This window comes from Petaurus breviceps, unplaced genomic scaffold (genome assembly GCF_028583685.1).
Source record: "Petaurus breviceps papuanus isolate PSGF00001 unplaced genomic scaffold, PetGlider_PUasm1.0 183, whole genome shotgun sequence".
In the NCBI taxonomy this organism is placed as follows: Eukaryota; Metazoa; Chordata; class Mammalia; order Diprotodontia; family Petauridae; genus Petaurus; species Petaurus breviceps.
This window is the reverse complement of record NW_027185791.1, coordinates 21,719,470-21,739,389: the sequence shown is the minus strand read 5'-3', so window position 1 is coordinate 21,739,389 and position 19,920 is coordinate 21,719,470. Positions and strand designations below refer to the sequence as shown.

The 19,920-nt window shown below is 39.8% G+C and overlaps 1 protein-coding gene across 1 annotated transcript in view; it reads left to right on the top strand.

Annotated features, from left to right (window-relative positions):
• Positions 1-2,913: 2,913 nt before the first annotated feature.
• ZNF367 (zinc finger protein 367) overlaps positions 2,914-19,920 on the top strand; it is a 26,110-nt gene continuing 9,103 nt past the window's right edge. The window contains exons 1-3 of the mRNA XM_069088026.1: positions 2,914-3,346; positions 15,223-15,373; positions 19,338-19,457. Of these exons, the coding sequence (XP_068944127.1) occupies positions 2,948-3,346; positions 15,223-15,373; positions 19,338-19,457 (670 nt within the window). The 5' untranslated portion in view covers positions 2,914-2,947. The remainder of the gene's footprint in view (positions 3,347-15,222; positions 15,374-19,337; positions 19,458-19,920) is intronic.

Below are 19,920 nucleotides of genomic sequence, written 5' to 3'. Positions count from 1 at the left end.
GGGTGTTATAAATATTGCATTGGCACTACAGTGTGCTTCCTCAATTGGCATTATTGCAAGCCATTTAATCTTGTTTGCCTCAGTTTCTCATCTGTAAAATAAGCTGGGAAAGTAAATGATAAATCACTCCAGTATCTTTGCCAAGAAAGTCCCAAAATAGTGTCATGGAGAGTCAGGTGTGACTGAACACCCTGTTCAGTTACCAGGTTTGAGACCTTTGTGTCATCGTTGCCTCCTCAGCTCTCGTTAATCACTTGCCAAATGTTATGTAACATCTACTCATACAGCTGCTGCCCCAGTTCTCCCTCATCACCTTCCACCTGGATGTCCCACTAGCCTCCTAATTGCTTTTCCTGCCTCTAGTTTCTCCTCTCTCCAATCCACCCTTTATGCAGCTACCAAAGTAATTTTTCCCAAGTGCATTTCTGACTATGTCACTAAAGTCTGGTTGCTCTCTATTGCCTTTAGTATCAGATATAAACTCCTCTGTTTAGTATTTAAAACTCTTCCCTCTTCACAAGCTGGCTACATTCTACCTTTCTATCCTTCTTTACACATTACTCCTCTCCGAACCATTTACAACCCAGTCACAACTGGTATTCTTAGCCCTCTTCACAAATGACTATATCTCGCTGTCTTTGCATCAGCTGTCCCTTGCTCCTGGAATGCTCTCCTACCTTATTTCTTTCTCTTGAAAACCCTGATTTCCTTCAGGTAAAGCATTACTTTCTGCACGAGATCTTTCTTGGTTCCCTAGTTATTATTGCTTTCCCCTCCAAGGTTACCTTGTATCTGCTTTGTATATATTGTGCATATGGCTCTTTATGGATATGTTGTCTCTTTTGTTAGAATGTAAACTCTTTGAGGGCAGGGACTGTTATACTTTCATCTTTGTAACTAAATACAAAGCACAGTGCTTAGTGTACAGTACCATTAATTGGTCTCAAGGAGAATTGCCTTTGTCTTTTGGCTTTGTTCACTGCCCAAATGGACGAAACAAAAAAAACAAAACATTAATCACTGTACTAAGCACTGGACATACAAATAGAAAACCAAGATAGTGTCTGATTTCAAGGAGCTCACATTCTAACAGAGTGAAATATAAATATATATATATATATTTATAGATAGATAGATAGCTATAGATGTAGGTAGATAAATATATGTATGTATGTATGTATGTATGTACATGAGATTTCAGCTCTAAGTCGGATGGAAATATCCCATGGTCCTTCTTTAACATCTCTGCTAATAAAACCACATTCACTTAACAATGCCAAGACTGACCCCCAAGAGGCCAAAGCACCAAGGTAGGCCAAGCGAGCTAGAGTGGCAGCCACCCTGGGTTGCGGAGGGAATACGCCGTGTGGCTTTAGTGAGCCTAGAGTTCATGTCTCGTGGGTCTCGGGCAGACAGCACAGCAGCCGAGCCTTCTTTCGGGAGGGAGTGAGAGTCCGATGGCCGGGAGGAGAGACGGGGACACATCTCAGAGCCGAGGGCAGCCTGTGCAAAGGCACGGGGCTGGAGGCCTTCCGGAGGCAGGCTCGCGGGAAGGAGGAGAGCTCGAAGGGAAGTCGCCCGCTCTCCTAAGGGAAGCTTCTCCCTCCCCACTCCATAGGCCCCCGTCTCCCCCCCCAGCCATCAAACTAACACCCGAAAGGGGAAGGCTCTGAAAAATCGTGGCCTCGGGGGTGCAAAGTCAAGTCAAAGCTGGAGCACGTTTGGATGGCGCAGGTGAAATCCCCCGGAGAGCCGGGCTGGACCCGGGCGAAAACAGGGCTGCGTCCTCGGCGCGGGCGGCTCCGGGCACAGAGGCAGGGAGACGGTCCGAAGCCAACGGAGTGCCGGCCACTGGACGCCGAAGTCGGGGACCGCAGCCCGGGGGGTCCCGGGACGACCAAAGCCAGCTCTCCGGCAGAGGGGGCGTTCGGGGCGGGGCAGGGACCGGGGCAGAAGACCTCACCGCGTCTGTCCCTTTAAACTGAGCACGTGACGCAGACCGTTCGCGCGGGAACGGCCGCCGCTAGCCGCGGCCTGGGCGGGGTCCTCGGCGCGCGGGTTAGAGCCAACGGGGTGCAACCGCCTCGCTCTTTCCACCCGGACTCCACCTTTTTCCTTCGGAGTTAACCAATCAGCGCCTTGCTCCTGGCCCATCCTCTCTCCGCGCGCGCGGCCCAGAAGTAGACGAAGAGAACCGCCGGGAAGAAAAGGGTGGGGCTTCCGTAGGGGCGGGCCACTGAGGGCCGCGCGCTCCCCCAAAGTTTCGAACCTCGTTGGCCCGAGGCTGAGGACAAAAATGAAGAGCAGCAGCCAATAGCGAAGCACAGGCCGACCGCGCGCGCTCCCCCAGGCCCGCCTCTACCCTCGCCCCGCGCCACCGGGAAAGCTTCGGGGATTGCCATTGGCTGGGAGGGCCTGTCACTCAGCCCGCAGCCGATTGGGTCCGCCCAGGCGCGAAATGTAACGCGGGAAAAGCCGGAGCTGGGAGCCCGGCGGCCGCCGCAGGTTGTTGCTTTCCGGGGCTCGGGAGTGCGCCTTTATTGTCACTTGGCGGCCGCGGGCCAAGTCCGAGCCGACTGCGCTGGCCTCCGCCCCGCTGCCGCGGGGGGCCATCCGCTGTCCGGGGGACGAGGTCGGTCGCGGCCGGGCTGCTTGCCAGGACCCCGACCCTCCCGACCGCCGCCTGCCCTCGACAGCTGCCGGAGGGAGCCCGGGAGTCGTCGCCGCCATGAGTCTGCGGCGGTTCTAGTGCCCGGTTCGGCGGGGAGAGCTCGGCCGGGAAGGGAAGCCCGCGCGGGTGTGGCCCCGCAGGCCCCGCAGGCAGGCGCCGCTTGTGGCGTGAAGCTCGGCCGCCGAGAGGGGCCCGGGGCGGGCGTGTGTGCGCGTCGCGGGGGACTCGGGGGGCTGGTCGGAGAGGAAGGGGACGAGCCGGGGCATCGGGGCAGCTATGGCGGAGAGCCGGTCCCCGCTGCTCCAGCAGCCGCCGCCGCCGCCCCCGGTCATCTTTTGCCACGACTCCCCCAAGCGGGTGCTGGTGTCGGTCATCAAGACGACCCCGATCAAGCCCCAGCGGAGCAGCGAGCCGGAGCCGCCGCCGCCGCTCATCCCGACCAGCCCGGGCTTCAGCGACTTCATGGTGTACCCTTGGCGCTGGGGCGAAAACGCGCACAACGTGACGCTGAGCCCCGGCGGGCCCGGCGGGGCCTCGGGCGGGGCCCCCTCCGCCGCCGGGCCCCCGCAGCCGCTCCGGGGCCGGGGGCTCCCGGCCTCCGCCGCGGCGGCCAGCGCGGTCTCGGGAGGAGAAGAGGAGGAGGAGGCGGGCAGCCCGGACAGCGGCCACCTGAGGGTGAGTGCCCCCCCCCCCCCCCCGGCCCGGGGGGGGGGGCCCGGGGGGGGGCCCCCAGCCGCAGACCGACGCGATCTCGGGCTTTCCGAGCTCTCCGTTGCGGTTCCGAAGTGGAGTGGGACATAAACCTGGAAAGTAAACGGAGGCGACAGTTGCCGCATCGAATGCGACCTTCAAAAGTAGCGCCCTTGAGAGTGCGACGCGCACCCCAGAGCGTTGCCAGTTACTTTAGGCTCATTAGGCAGCCAAGGCTCGTCTGTGCGTTAAGGAGCCCTTTCTTAGCCACCAGGTGCTGTAGAGACAAAGAGCTTACCTGTCTGGCAGAAGAAGGGACCGAGGGCTGGCGGGGCGTTTCAGGTGGGGTGATACCGAGCTATTTTAAAGATGGGCAGGGCTTTTGGGAATGGAACTCCGAGCACGGGGCGTGGGAATGAGGTAGGCTTCAGGGCTAAGTCTGGAACAGCACATTAGGGCCAAACGGAGCAGGCAGGGCTTTATCTGGTAACTGGTGGAGAGCCGTCGGAGGGAGGGATGCAGTCAGAAAAAAAATAATACCATTAGAGCCATTAGAGATTTAATCTGTTGGGAACTCGAAGATTTGGAGGCAGAGGGTCACTTCAGCAGTTGGGAGTAACAAGCGATGAGTTTCTAAACTCATTTGGCTCGCAGTGGGAGTGGAAAGGAGGTGGGAAGGACTGGAGAAAGATTTCAGAACTGTTTAGGATAGCTTTTTAATGAACTGATTGGATGTTCTAGGCAAGGGGAAAAGTCAGAAGTTTCAAGTCTGGGTGACTTCACGAGTTGTGGTATGGTGACCAAAGAAGATTTTTAGGGAAGTGTTGGATTAGGTTAGGGACATGTTAAATTTGTGGTGTTAGTTGGGTATGTAGGTAGAGATGCCTGGAAGAAAGTTTGGAAATCTACAGAGATCAAAGCTGGAGGTGAGAATTTCTTCGACTTCTACATGGAGGTAATAGAATTACAATATAGATTATGAAGAGAGGAAACTTTTAGGGTGAAGAATGGGAAGCAAACAAATGTATAGGTAAATGGGAGAAATTGGGAAAGGTCAGGAAAGAGGTGATTTTAAAAGGTGCGAAATCACTGGTGTCACATGTAGATAAAGAGAGAGAACTCTGTAAGCTATTGGATAGGGTGGCTAGATGATGCAGTGAATAGAGCACCGGCCCTGGAGTCAGGAGGACCTTCAAATCCGGCCTCAGACACTGAATATAAAAACTAGCTGTGTGACCTTGGGCAAGTCACTGAACCCCAATTGCCCTCCAAAAAGCTATTGGATAATGTGTCTGAAAAACTGATAACACTTTTGTCTGCAGACAACTAGCAACAAATATTTTTACAAACTTATTTACAAAAGTACATATGCTTTGGAATAATAACATTCAGCATTGGGAGGGACCTAAGAGGTCTTCTAGTCTGACCTCTACCTGAAAAAAAAATTACAAATCATCTGGCCTATACTTGGAGATCTCCAGTAGTAAGGCTACTACCTCAAAGGACAGAAGACTGAAATCTTCATAAAGACTGATGTAAAAGCAGTTTTGCTTGATAAACTGTCACAGCAACCCCATCTAAGCACTAACCTTGAGATGTTTATGCATAAAATATTACTTTCTTTAAAGGTTTGTTTGATTACTGAGAAAAGCAAGGTGAATAGCCCCCAGAACACCGATTATACTTTAATTTCTATAAAAACCTCTCTTGTAAAAACTGTTTTTTCAGTGCTTTTTTCTTTTTTTCTCTGATGTTACTTTTCAGTGACCTAATCCATCATTGAAATTGAGTGCAGTTAAGCATACAGACTAGGCTTAAACACCCACACTTCATTCCATTCCTCACCTATAGTCCACTATTTCCCTGTTGAGACAAGGAAAGAAAGCTCCACCTTCATCAGTTTTCAGAAGTTACCATTGGTTACTGCATTGATAAGAAATCTGATGTCCTATTTTTCCCTTTGCATTTTTGTGGTTATTGTGTTAAGTATTTTTTCTTATTTTGCTCATTTTACTCTGTTCCCAAGTCTCTCTGAATTCTTAAGGCACAGTAATATTTCATACAGTTATATACAACAGTTTGTTCAGCCATTTTTCAGTTGATAGGTACCTTCTTTGTTTCTAGTTCTTAGGTGCTTCTGTAACTACCCATAATAAAGTTGATTATGTAGGAACTTTTCCTTCCTCTCTGACCTCCTTGGGGATGAAATGATGTCCTGGTGATGTGAAAACTTCCAACTAAACTCAGTTTTCTTTACAACCTCAAGTACAATAAGAAACCAAAAAAAAAAAATCAATTAACAAAATCAGTCAACTAAGCTTTATTAAATTCTTGCCTCGTGGCAGGTACTATGCAAGGTACTGAGCATGCAGATAGAAAAAGGACAGCCCCTGTCCTGCTGGCACTTATATTCTACTAGAGGGATATGCAACATTTTCATTGATTAGTAAACAGAATATATAGAAAATATACAGTGATGGGGGGAGGGAGAATAGCACTAAGGGTATCAGGAAAGGCCTCTTGAAGGAGGTGGGTGTTCCGAAAACCAAAGGGACACACTATCTTACCCCTCTTCAATTATGAAACAGTTCTGCAGCCCTCACTTAGCTTTCATCTTCTTTTATCTGGTAACAATTTGTTTTGTTTTTCCCGTCACTTTTATCAACATTTATTCACTTATCACCAGAAGGCAGAAGAGGCCATGACTATAGAATTAACTCTACATATTACTGTAAACATTACTAGTGGCAGAAAATCAATTCCCATAGCTTAAACTCTTGCCATTACAACCCAGTCTGCTTTGGTGTCCAGATAGTTGGAGCAAGCGATGGAAGTTGCAGTAATGAGAGCCATTATTGTTCCTTTCCACCTGTCACCCAACCCCTGAGATTTGTTATACCACCTTGTTGTAAATGTAATAAAGAAATGACTTTCTATGACTGTCTGCTCCTACCCATATTTTTTTTTTTAAAACATTCCTGTTTAATTGATTAAATTCTATCTAGATGGTAATACCTGATTGTTTCAGCATAGGAATGACTTACTTCAAGCATAAAGATAATCTGAGATTTAGGATAAGCATAGCAGTGGAGTTTTGGGGGAGTGTTCATTATAGCATCAGAGTAAGTAAAAGCAAACCAAAGGTATGGTGAATGAATCTCCATGAAGGTAACAGGCGGAAGTCCATTTGAACTTTTCCATTGGTGAATTCCATCCTTTAAAAGTTAGTTTAATATTAACATATATTAGCTCAATATTATTAATTGAAGTTCCTGTGTATTGTGCTTTGCTTTTTAAGGATAAGTGTTATGCTATGTATCTTCATGTGCATGTATTTATTTATTGAGTGCTTTTTGAAGGGGGAAGGTAGGGCAATTGGGGTTAAGTGACTTGCCCAATGTCACACAGTTTTTGTGTTAAGTGTCTGAGGCTGGATTTGACCTCAGGTCTTCCTGACTCCAGGGCCTCTATTCACTGCACCACCTAGCTGCCCCTCTTCATGTGTATTTTATTCAATCAATATAATCTTTTGTGACCATACCACTGTTGGAGTATAACTCTTCATTGAAGAATTATGTCTTAACAGAGAGATAAGTACAAACACATGAAGAACAGCAGCATAATAGTTAAAAATAGGTAAAGGCTTTGCTCAATAAGTCTTCAGTATTTGGTGAATTGAGGATTGAAAGGCAGTATAGGATTAAAAATTTGAGTGGTGGAGGTAACAATTTTAAGTTCAGGAAAGCTATTATTTGGATGGGTTGGGAAATCTTTATGGCAAAAGTTACACCATATACTGGAATTCTTAGTAGAATATGCAAACTAATTATATTCTTTTGGGTTAAATGCTTTTCTTCAGTCATACAAACACTGGTTGGAGAAAAGCTACTTATCCATAATTTAGTCAGTTGCTTTAATCAGATTAAAGTCTAGTTAAAATGAGCTACAGCATATAGTAGGTTTGACTGACCAGCAAAGGTCTGACAGTCATTCTGCAATGACCCGCCTGCTCTTGATCCCTCAGTCTCCTCTCTCCAACAACAAAATAAATATGAGGATTCAGGGTTGGCATGGGTGGAGGCTGGGAGAAGGTTCTCTGTTGTTTGATATGGATGGAGGTGGCTCTTGGTGCTGTTAAAAAAAAAAAAACAAAAAGCCCCTAACAAAACTCAGGATGTGGTTGTGACCACAGTTAACCTATGAACATCTCCTTTTTCTGTGGACAAAACAGTAAGACTGATTTCCCCCCCTTTTCTAATGTCTTTGTTTTTTCTTCTCCTGATCTAGCTTTCTTCTTCCCCCCACTCCCTATAGAGGGTAGCGGTATAGAATCTTGGTTTCTTACTCATATTTTGGCATTTGAAGGGTCTGTGATTTGATTACTATCAGCCTTCTTAAGCAACATAGTTTGCAGACCCACTAGAGGGAACATTCCTCAAGGTTCACTAACTTAGTGAAATTAAGTATCTTTAAACCTTGCTAGGGAAAGCCTCAAATGAGGCTTACGTGGTTAATCACTGGAGCCCTATTCAAAGCCTTTACATCTTATTAGGAACCATTAGAACTTGTACTTAGCTGACATCCCTTTGGAGAGCCCAAGGTTGCCACTATGCTATAATGAACTTGGTTGTAGGATTTTATACAATGTAATTGTCAGGATTTTTATTCTAGGCTAAAAAGTTCTTATTTAAGTGATACTGTGCTTATTTTTTGATACAATGAATTTAAAATGTTTCATGTGTATTTCTCCTTATTTACTTTAACAGGAAAGCATGGCTTGCTTTTTGGCTTACTTTCCCTGCTGTCAGAATTTGCCTTTCTCCATTTTTGGCAGGGAATTTTGAGACACGTTATTGTGAAATTCCTCTGGACTTTATATCTACACTGCTGATGAGAATTATTATTACACATACACACATATACCTGCGGCTGGACAAGAGAGTTATTTTTAGATTGCAAAGTAATTTCAAAATTTGGTTTTTAAGATTGTTTATACAAATGAGTATGATTCTATTTCATATTATCAGATCAATGGAAAATTTGCACTTTATTGTTGCAAAATTTTATATGACAGGCTGTTCAAAAAATCAGGCATATTTCAAATTGTATCAAAATTTTAAAAAAGAATTCTTGTCCAATTAATATTATGGAAACAGACTATAATTTTTCAGTGCTACTATTATTCTAAATGTTAAGAGTCTAATCCCACAAAAGAAATGCCTTTTTCATGATATGGGTACATGGATTTATCCAATATTGTTTTTTATATTTTGAATTGATACTATCTTGATTTCAGATCCCTTTTGTTATTTCTTCCCATAAAGAATTAATTTTGTGAATCCTTGATTCTGTGTTTTTCTGTAATTGAGGTTTTTAAACAGAACTAACATAGTTAAACATCTTGTCAGAGTTCAGTATTTGCTGTTGCCTCAATGTTTGTATCTAGTCACAACCCTTCTCTGCTTAGAACAGGGACCAGCAATTTCTTTAGCATGCAGAGATACAAAACCAAGTCAATGAATACGACTGGTTGTCATTGGCAGGTTTAAGGTATGTTTATGAAGGAGGGAAGAGAAGGAGGAAAAAACCTAATATGACAGGGAGTGGGAGATGGGCAGTGACCGTCATTTTCAGATGCCACGGTTTTACCAATTTTTGCTTAACACTGACTTAATTGAAGGGTCATTTAAGATTTTGACTCCTTCCGTTCTTAGCAAAATGAGGGATTATTTGATTTTAAAAATGAACTTATTTAAGATAGCAGAGTAGAGGCAGCAACCCAGCTGAACTCCCCTAATATTCCTCTCTAGACAACTTTAAAGTATTATGTCAAATCGAACTCTGGGGCACCATAGCCAACAATAGGTCAAGGTGAAACATTTTTCCAGCCTAAGATAACTCAGAAGGTTGGCAGGAAAGCTCTGTGACAATGGACTGGCTGTGGACCTTAGAGGCCTTTGGGAGCTCTCAGCCCAAATGCAGAAAGGAAATTGGACAACCGGTCAAAAAGAGATTATATTCTTAAGGGGAGATAATTTAAGAATTATTGGACTACCCGAAAACCATGATTTAAAAAAAAAAAAGAGCCTAGACATTACATTTCAAGAAACTATGAAGGAAAACTGCCTTATTATCTGAGAACCAGAGGGTAACATAGAAATGGAAAGAATCTAACAATGAACACTTGAAAGAGATCTCAAAATGAAAACTCTTGGAAATATTATAGTCAAATTCCAGAGTTCTCAGGTCAAGGAGAAAATATTGCAGTCAGAAAGAAAGCCTTCAAATATTGTGGAGTCACAGTCAAGACATGTAAGATTTAGTAGCTTCCATGTTAAAGGATAAGAGAGCTTGGAATATCATTCCAGAGGACAAATGAGCTAGAATTACAACCAAGAATAAGGTATTTAGGAATACTGAGTATAATCTATCTTGGCAGGTGTGGGGGACAGGTGGGAGGGGAAATGAATATTTAATGAAATAGGGAACTTTAAAGTACTACTCATGAAAAGACTAGATAGAGTGAATAGAAAATTTGACATTGCATAAAAAGGTAAATATGGCAGAGAAATAACAGACTTAATAAGGTTAAACTTTTTACATTCTTATATTGGAAGATGATACACATAACTCCTAAAACTATCATTATTAAGGCAGGTAGGAGTCTATGTGTAGGGCACAGAAGTGAGTTGAGTATATTAAGGATGATCTCAAAATGAAAGAGGGATGCACTGGCAGAAGGGGGAAGGGAGAGGGAAAACAAGAGAAATCATCTCACATAAAAGGGGAAGAACTTTCACAGTAGAGGATAAAAGGGTGGTTAATGTTTGAGCCTCACGTTGTAATGGATTCAAAGAGAGAATATAGGTATACATTTGGTGGGGGGGGGGCTGATAAATGGGGAGGCAATGATAAGAAGCAAAATAAAATTTTGAGGAGGGTCATGGTTAAAAAAAGGATGGGAAAGAGAAATAGGAGAAGGGAAATATATAGTAATTGTAACTCTGAATGTGAATGGGATTAATTTACCCATAAGATGGAAGCAGATAGCAGAATGGATTAGAAACCAGACTCTAACAATGTGTTACTTAGAAGAAACACACTTGAAAGAGAAAGATATACACAGTTAAAATAAGGGGCTAAAGCAGAATGTATTATGATTTAGCTGAGGTAAAGTGACAGCAATCATGATTTCAGACAAAGCCAAAAATAGACCTAATTAGAAGAGATAATCAAGGTAACTTACATTTTGCTAACAGGTACCATAGACAGTGAAGTAATATAAACACTAAACATATGCACCAAATGGCATAGCACTTAAATTCTTAATGGAAAAATTAAATGAGTTGCAAGATGAAATAAACAATAAAACTATACTAGTGGGGACCTCAACTTTCCCCTTTCAGAATAAGTCCAACCATAAAATAAATGATGACAAAGTTAAGGAGATGAATGGAATTTTAGAAAAGTTAGAGGTAGACCTCTGGAGAAAATTGAATGGGAGTAGAAAGAAGTATACCTTTCTTCAGCTGTATATGGTACTTTCAGAAAAGTTGATCATGTACTAAGGCATTAAATACCTCACAGACAAATGCAAAAAAACAGGAACATTAAATGCACCTCTTTGTTACTCTAATGCAAAATTTAAAAAATTACATTGTAAACAGATTAAAAAAATAATTGTAAACTAAATAATCTAATCCTAAAGAATGAGTAGGTCAAAGAACAACTCATACAAACAACAATTTAATTAAAGATAATGACAACAATGAGATACCATACCAAAATTTGTGGTATGCAGCCAGAACAGTACTTGGACAGAATTTAAATCTCTCAACTCTGACATCAATAAAAAAGCAGATCAATGAATTGGGCATACAGTTAAAAAAAAACCCACTAGAAAAAGAACAAATTAAAAATCTCCAATTAAACACCAAAATAGAAAAAGAACAAATTAAAAATATTCAATTAAACACCAAAATGAAAATCAAATGAGAGATTAATAAAATTGAAAGTTAAAAAGATTGAACTAATAAAACTAGGAGCTGGTTATATAAACCAATAAAGTAGATAAGATACTGGTGAATTTGATTTTAAAAATACCAAGTTACCAGTATCAAAAATGGAAAAAATGCACCAACAATGAAGATAAAATTAAAGAGATTATTAGGAGTTATTTTTCCCAATTATATGCCAATAAAACTGACAATCTAAGTGAAATGGATGGATATTTACAAAAACAAATCGCCCAGATTAACAGGAGAGGAAATAGAATACTTTAATAACCCTCCCTTAGAAAAAGAAATTGAACCATAATGAATTCCTTAAGAAAATCTCTAGGACCAAATGGATTTACAAGTAAATACTACCAAACATTTAAAGAGTTATTAGTTTAAAAATATATATTTTTTAATTTATTTACTTTGCTTTTTTTGGAGGGGAAAGGCAGGGCAATTGGGGTTAAGTGACTTGCCCAAGATCACACCACTAGTTTTTTTTGTGTGTTAAGAGTCTGAGGCTGGATTTTTGAACTCAGGTCCTCCTGACTCCAGGGCCGGTGCTCTATTCACTGTACCACCTAGCCTCCCAAAGAGTTATTAATTCTAATACTATATAAACTATTTGGAAAAATAGGTAAAGTAGTTCTACCAAATTCCTTTTATGATGCAAATATGGTTAAAGCAGAGAGAAGAGAAATAAAACTAGGCCAATTTCTCTAATGAATATTGATACATCAAAATAAAATATTAACAAGAAGATTACAGCAGTATATCACAAAGTTCATATACAATGACCAAGTAGGATTTATGCCAAGAATGCAGAACTGGTTCAGTATTAGGTAACATATAATCATAATTGACAATAATAGTAACAAGAATCACATCATTGCCCCAGTAGATACAGAAAAAGATTTTGACAAAATATAGCAGCTATTCCTATTAAATGTACTAAAAAGCAAAGAAATAAATGGAGCTTTTTCTTAAAATAAATGATATCTATCTAAAGCCATCAGCAAGTTTTATCTGTAATACAGATAAGCTATAAGCCTTCCTAATAAGATTAGGGATGAAGCTAGGATGTTCAATACCACCTCTATTATTCAGTATTGTGCTAGAAATGCTAGTTATAGCAATGAGACAAAAAGAAATTGAAAGAATATGAATAGGCAATGAGAAAACAAAACCTCACTTTTCATATGATTGTATACTTAGAAAACCCTAGGGAATCAACTAAAAAAAAATAGTTGAAACAATGAATCTTACCATAGTTAAGGAATATAAAATAAGCGGGGTGGCTAGGTGGCATAGTGAATAGAGCACCAGCCCTGGAGTCAGGAGGACCTGAGTTCAAATCCAGCCTCAGACTCTTAACACAAAAAAAAAACTAGCCGTGTGACCTTGAGCAAGTCACTTAACTCCAATTGCCCTCCAAGAAAAAAAAAAGGAATATAAAATAAGCCCACATAAACTATCAGCATTTCTGTATATTTCCTACACAATCCAGCAGGAAGAGAAAGAGAAATGCCATTTAAAATAACTGCAGACAATATAAAATTCAATCTGTAGACAATATAAAATACATCTATCTGCCAAGTCAAACCCAGGGACTATGTGTATACAATCAAAAAACACATCACACAAATAAAGACAGATCTAAACAATTGGAGAAAAGTGAATTGCTCATGAGTAGGCTGAGCCAATATAACAAAAATGGCAATTCTACAAAAATTATTGTGTCATACCAATCAGACTACCAAAGGATTATTTTATACTTGATGAAAAAGTAACAACAATACATCTAGAATAACAAAATGTCAGAATATCAAAAGAATCTATGAAAGAAGCCTTATAATATCCGATTTTACTCTATATTACAAAGTGATAATCATCAAAACAGTCTGGTACTTTATTGGTAGTGGTAGATCAGTGGAATAGATTAGGCACATAGTGTACAGTGGTCAATGACTATAGTAATCTAGTGTTTGATAGACCCAAAGATCCAAACTTTTGGGGCAAGAACTCAACATTTGAGAAAAAGTGATGAGGAAACTAGAAAGAAGTTTGGCAGAAAGTAGGCATGGACCAACATCTAATATGGTATGCCAAGATAAGATCACAATGGGTACATGATTTAGATATACAGGGTGATAGCATAAACAAATTGGGGGAACATGGAAAATTCTGCCTGTCAGATCTATGGAGGGAAGAGTTTGTGACCAAACTAAATAGAGGATTACAGGAAGTGTAATGGATAATTTTGATTACATGAAATTAAAAGTTTTTGTATTACCAAAACCAATTCAGCCAAAATTATAAGGAAAGCAGGTAATGGGAAAAATTTTACATTTTCTCTGATAAAGGCTTCATTTCTCAAATATATAAGGAACTGAGCTAAACTTATAAAAATAAGAGCCATCCCCCAAATGATATGAACAGACCAAAGGAATCAAAGCTGTCTGCACTCATGTGAAAAAATACTCTACATCATTTTCTGCAATTCTTCACATTAAAAGAAATTAAAATATGGGGTGACTAGGTGACACAGTGAATAGAGCACCAACCCTGGAGTCAGGAGGACCTGAGTTTAAATCTGGCCTCAGACACTTAACACTTGCTGGCCATGTGACCTTGGGCAAATCACTTAACCCCAATTGCCCTACCTTCCCCTCTCCAAAAAAAAAAAAAAAAAAAAAAAAAAAAAAAAAGCAAAAAAAGAAATTAAAATAAAACTCTTATCAGATTAGCTAATATGACAGAAAAGGAAAATGATAAATGTTGGAAGGGATATGGAAAAATAGGAACACTAATGCATTTTTGATGTCATTGTGAACTAATTCAACCATTTTGGAGAACAATTTGGAACTGTACCAAAGGGACTATAAAACTATATGTATGTATCTTTGGACCCAGAAATACTGCTATTAGATTTGTATCCCAAAGAGATCAAAGGAAAAGACCTATGTGTACAAAAATATTTGTAGCAGCTCTTTTTTTGGTGGCAAAGAATTGGAAATGGAAGGAAAGATTGTTAATTGGGGAAGATGTGTATGATTGTGATGGTATGTTATTTTGCTATAAGAAATGTTGAGAGGAATCATTTCAGAAAAACCTGGGAAGATTTTATGAACTGATGCAGAATGAAGGGAGAAGAATAGGAAGTAATTGTACACAGTAACAACAATACTGTAATGATGATCAATTGTGAAGCACTTAGTCATTCTGATAGTATAATGATCGAAGGCAATTCCAAAGAAATCATAATGGAACATACTGTTCACTTACAGAGAGAGAACTGATGAACCGAGTGCAAACTGAATCTTTTCACTTTCTTTATTTTTCTTTTTTTTGTTGCAATATGGCTAATATAGAAGTATGTTTTGTATAATTTAACATGCATAGGTGATATATTGCTTCCCTTCTTAATGGATGGGGAGGAGAGGAGTGAGGAAGAGATTTGAAATTCAAATTTTTTTAAATGTTAAAAACAATTTTTAAAAATATGCTTACTTCTTCTACTAACCTACCTATATTCCATTTATATAACTGGTCTAGTAGGGATGCTGGGTATATACAATGAACTGAAATTTTCTCTGTCCTTTCTAAGTTAACTGTGGATCACATGTGATCACCCGTTAACTGAATTTTAACAAAATTTGGTATTTGATCTATTTATTGATAGTGTTTTATGCTATTGCAGTTTGTTTGAAGGTTTGTCCTTACAACATTATGCTATTTGCCTCATGCAATTTCTTTTGTGGGAAATTGGGAGGAGTGTTGGCTTTACTGCTAAGTCATTCCATATAAGTTGCATAAAATAATGATGTTTACAGGATTTTTAAACATTTCTCCTTCTAAATGCAGGATGGGATCAGACGTGGTCGACCCAGAGCAGATACTGTCCGGGATTTAATAAATGAGGGAGAACATTCTTCTAGCAGAATCCGTTGTAACATCTGTAATAGAGTATTTCCGAGGGAAAAATCTCTACAGGCACACAAAAGGACCCATACTGGTATGTAGAGCAGTTTGTAGAGTAGCAAATATATTTTACCTGAAATCCTTAAAAAAATGTTTAGCATATGAATATACTTTTTACTGAAAAATACATCTTTCCTGTATTTATTATCATTCTGGCATATTGGTGTGTTAAGTGAAGGGCAGTATGTTCAGATGTCTAGAGGGCCAGTCTTGGAATGAGGAAGAACTGGATTCAGGCCTTGTCTCTAATTCACATTAACTGTATGACCACAGGTAAGTAATTTAACCTCATTTCACCTAGGCAACTCATTTTAAGATTTATAAACTATAGAGAAGTTGTTGCCAATCTGTGCAGGATGTTCCCTTCACCAACAAAACCACAAAATGCAAAGTTGTTACAAGTACGGGAGTAGAGAAAGATTTATTTATGGAGGTAAGAGGAGGATGGCTTGTAAACTCTGGGGATAGGCGACTTAGATTGCCAACTCAGGCCAATTCAATAGATACTGTATAAACATATTGTTACTAAACTGTTATGTCACTCAAACTACACATTTTGCAATACTGTGTCAAATTCATGTGTTTATACTTGTTGCAGTGAATTTTTTATTTGTAAACAAAATATGAAAATGGATGACAATTTGGATAGTCTTTCTGAAAACATGTTATTTCTACCAAAAAAAAAAAAAAACAAAAAGAGCTATCAGTGCCACAAGAAAGAATTCATTTGTTGTGGGTCAATTTGTAGGTTCAAAATGAAAAATATTACTTTAATACACTTATTTACCTCTAATCCAGGACACATTTTTTTAAACTAGAAGTTGTAATTTCTACTCCTCCATTCACTAATACCCCAAACTCTCTATTCTGGTTTCTGACTAATTGTTTAACTGAAATTGCATGTGCCAAGCTTACCAGTGAATTTTTAGTTGCCAAACCCAATGGCTTTTTCTCAGTCATCCTGTCCTACTTCTTGGTAGCTTTTGACCGCCCTGTCCTCCTGAAGAGTCTCTTTGGGTTTTTGTGATGTCACTCTCTCTTGATTCTCCTCATACTGTTCTTACTGTTTCTTCTCTGCCTTCGTTACTGGGTTGTCCTTCATACCTTATCCTCAAACAGTGGGTGTACCCTGAGGTGTTATGAACCCTCTTTTCTCTCTATACTTCTTCTCTTGTTGAACTCAATAGTTCCCATGAATCAGTTATCATCTCTAAGCAAAATAATTCCCAGATGTATATATTAAACCCTCCTCTCCTTTTTAAGCTAATGGTTTCTTCTCAGCATTTGCCTATTGGACCTTTCAAATTGAAAGTCCAATAGGCTTCTAAAATTCAACGCATCCATATATTTTCCCCCAAACCTACCTCTTGCCCCAGGTCCTCTACTTTTTGTCAGTAACCACCATTCTGGTCATGCAGATTTGTGACAGTGGAGTCATTCTGGACTTCTTACTTTCTCTCACCTCAGGTGCCAAATTTTATTGATTCACTTGACTTCTTTTGCATCCCTCCTCTTCTGTGCACTCACATGGCCACCAACCTTGTTCAGGGCCTTATCATCTTTCACCTGGACTATTTCAATAGTCTATTTTTCAAAGCTCTCTTTCTAGGTCATCTTCCACATAACTACCAAAATAATATTCCTAAAGTCTAGGTCTGAATGTGTTGCTGCCCTTCTCAGAAAAGTCACAATGACTTCCTATTACCTGTAGGATTGAATATGGACTCTTTGGTTTGTTATTGAAAATTTTTTACATCCTGACTGCAGCCTTTCTATCCATTCATTCCCTTCCTGCGCTCAGTGGGTCAGCCAAACTGGTCTTCTCACTCTTCTTTACTTAGGACATTTTCTCCCATCCCTGTGTTTTTGCATAGGTTGTCATCTTCTCTTACCTCTGTTTCTTAGAGTCCCTAGCTTCCTTTAAAACTCAGCTCCAATGCTACCTCCTACATAACATCTTTCCTTTTTACTATTGGCTGCTAGTGCCACCATCAAATAATTTATTTAGATCTAGTATGGGGTAGCAGATAGAATATGGAATTTGCAGTCAGAAGATTTGGGTTCAAGTCCTACCTCAGACACTTTCTAGTTCTAAGACTTTGAATTTGTTACATCTGCCTTCTTTTGACCTCAGTTTCATCACATGTAAAACCAGATGATAATGAACCTACATAGGGGTTTAAGTGGTGATTATGGTATAATGTATATTATAATATAATATGTATACTATATATACACATACATATGAAGTACTTTGTAAACCTTAAGACTATAAATGTTTAAACTATTTAGTTATGTTAATGTTAAATGTTAAACTATTTCGTGTTTGTATATATTTTGTGTTTTCTTATGATTTGTATCTTGTTTTCCTTAATAGAGGGAAAGTTTCTTGAGGTCAGGGACTGTAAGTCTTGACAGCTTCTTGAAGGATTCAATACAAGTACTTTCCAGTAAAACAGCTAATTAAAAAGCTAGTCATATATTTAAAATGAATAACCATTCTTTTTGAGGCATATACAACAAGTCGAAGTAAGCTAAGTTCATTCTTTTGTGGTAAATGTTTATGTAGCATTTATAGCTTATGAAACTTTTTTACATAATAAATCTATGACCTAGGCAGTACAAATATTACCATTTTCATTTTATAGATGGGAATAGGTTAAACAGCTTGCTCTGTCACATAGCTGGTGAAGTAGTGGGGCCAGGACTCATCCAAATCCTGAGTCCAAATTCACTGGTCATTGCTCTTGGAGAATGTGTTTTGTTAAATAGATGAGACTGATTCATAAAGAGGCTGTTCCCTTGATAATTTGAACATCTCTACACATCCTTGTTATTATTAATGTGTACTGTCTTAAAGGATAAAGGATTTGCTTTTTAGTTATCAAACATTTTTAGAGGTATTTTTAATGACAGCTTAAGATTTTTTTAAAAATTGCATCTGTTTCATGAAACAGAATGAAAGTACTAGTGTTTTGTTACACTATTCCGTCTAAATATTACTGTTTTTGGAGTGATGTTAGTACATACAAATACTAAGTAATTATTGAGTATCCACTATGTAACAACAATTGTAACTACTGTGGTCAATAAAAAAGAAGTAAATGAAAGTGTCTTTGCCTTCAAGGGTTTACAATGTAGTTAAGGAGGTAAGACTAAAACATTAAATAACTGAAAACAGTGAAAGCATTACTTGTGTGCTACAAGCTATTACTGGAAAGAAAGTGGGAGGGGTGAGGCGGGGTAGAAGAATCCTCAACTGATTAGATGGAAGATTTGAAGACGAGGGAAGCATAAAGATGACTCTAAGGCCTTAAGCCTGGATAACTAGAGATGCTGATGCCCTCAGGAGAAAGCAAACTTCATTTTTGGCGGGTGGGGTGGGCAAGTTGGGGACGGGGTAAGGCTCGGAGAAGCGTGGAGCAGAGGATGAACAAGAATTGCTTCTCTTGAGAAGTTTGAGATGCCTGTGGGATGTCCAATTGGCAGCGTATTATAGGCAGTTGGAGATGAGCCAGATTAGAACTCAGGAGAGAGAGCAGGTTTGGATATTCAAAACATATAAGACTGGTGGTATAGGAACATTTTCCTGGCATGATTATATGGGATGAGTTTGAGGGAGGCACAGAAGTGCCTCCCTGCTGTAATTTCCATGTGAGATGATGAGGATTTAGATCAGGGTGATGGCAACGGGGATGGAGGATAGAGAAAAAAAATGCATTCGCAAGATTCAGTAGAATGTGGTGACTGACAGATATAGGGAATGGATGAAGAATAAAGAAAAATTGCCTTAGGATTTTGAGTCTTGGTGATTTGAAGATTTAGCCTTAATCAAAACAATGCTGTGTTCATAGGTAGATACCTTCTCTTACTAAAGTGAATCCTTTGGACTTCTGCTTCTGGTGTCCATTTAGGTAGAGAAGAGTCATGTTTGTTATTTTTTATGCTTGTTTATCCTGGATGCAATTATTTGTTTAAAAGTTCTCTTTGTTTTGTAGGTGAAAGGCCTTATTTGTGTGACTACCCAGACTGTGGGAAAGCCTTTGTTCAAAGTGGACAACTCAAAACACATCAACGTCTCCACACAGGAGAAAAGCCTTTTGTTTGTTCTGAAAATGGTATGTTGTGTTCTTAGATCTTAAATTAGGGGTGGGTATGGTTACATGTAATGTGAGTTAAGGTTTAAAACATTTCTCACTTAAATTAAGAATGTACTTTTTTGTAGTTTTTAGAGCTAGCTTTATCAGACATTTTGCTGTCATTTTGCTTTGCTACATGTATATTTTGTGGAATGTTTGGCTTTAAAATATTTAAAATTAAGCTTGTAATTATTTTTTTTAAGTGGTGGTGCTATGTTCAATTGTAGGTGATTAGAATAACAAACAGCTGATATTTAAGTTGAACATTAAATTTTCAAAGCACTTTTCATGTAAGGGTATTTATTATAATCTGTACAACAACCTGTGAGTTATGTAGTACAGGTTTTATTATCTACATTTTACAGGTAAGGAAACTAAAGCTGAAAGGCTTTTCCATATAGTTATATGGAATGACGTGTGTGTGTGTGTGTGTGTGTGTGCG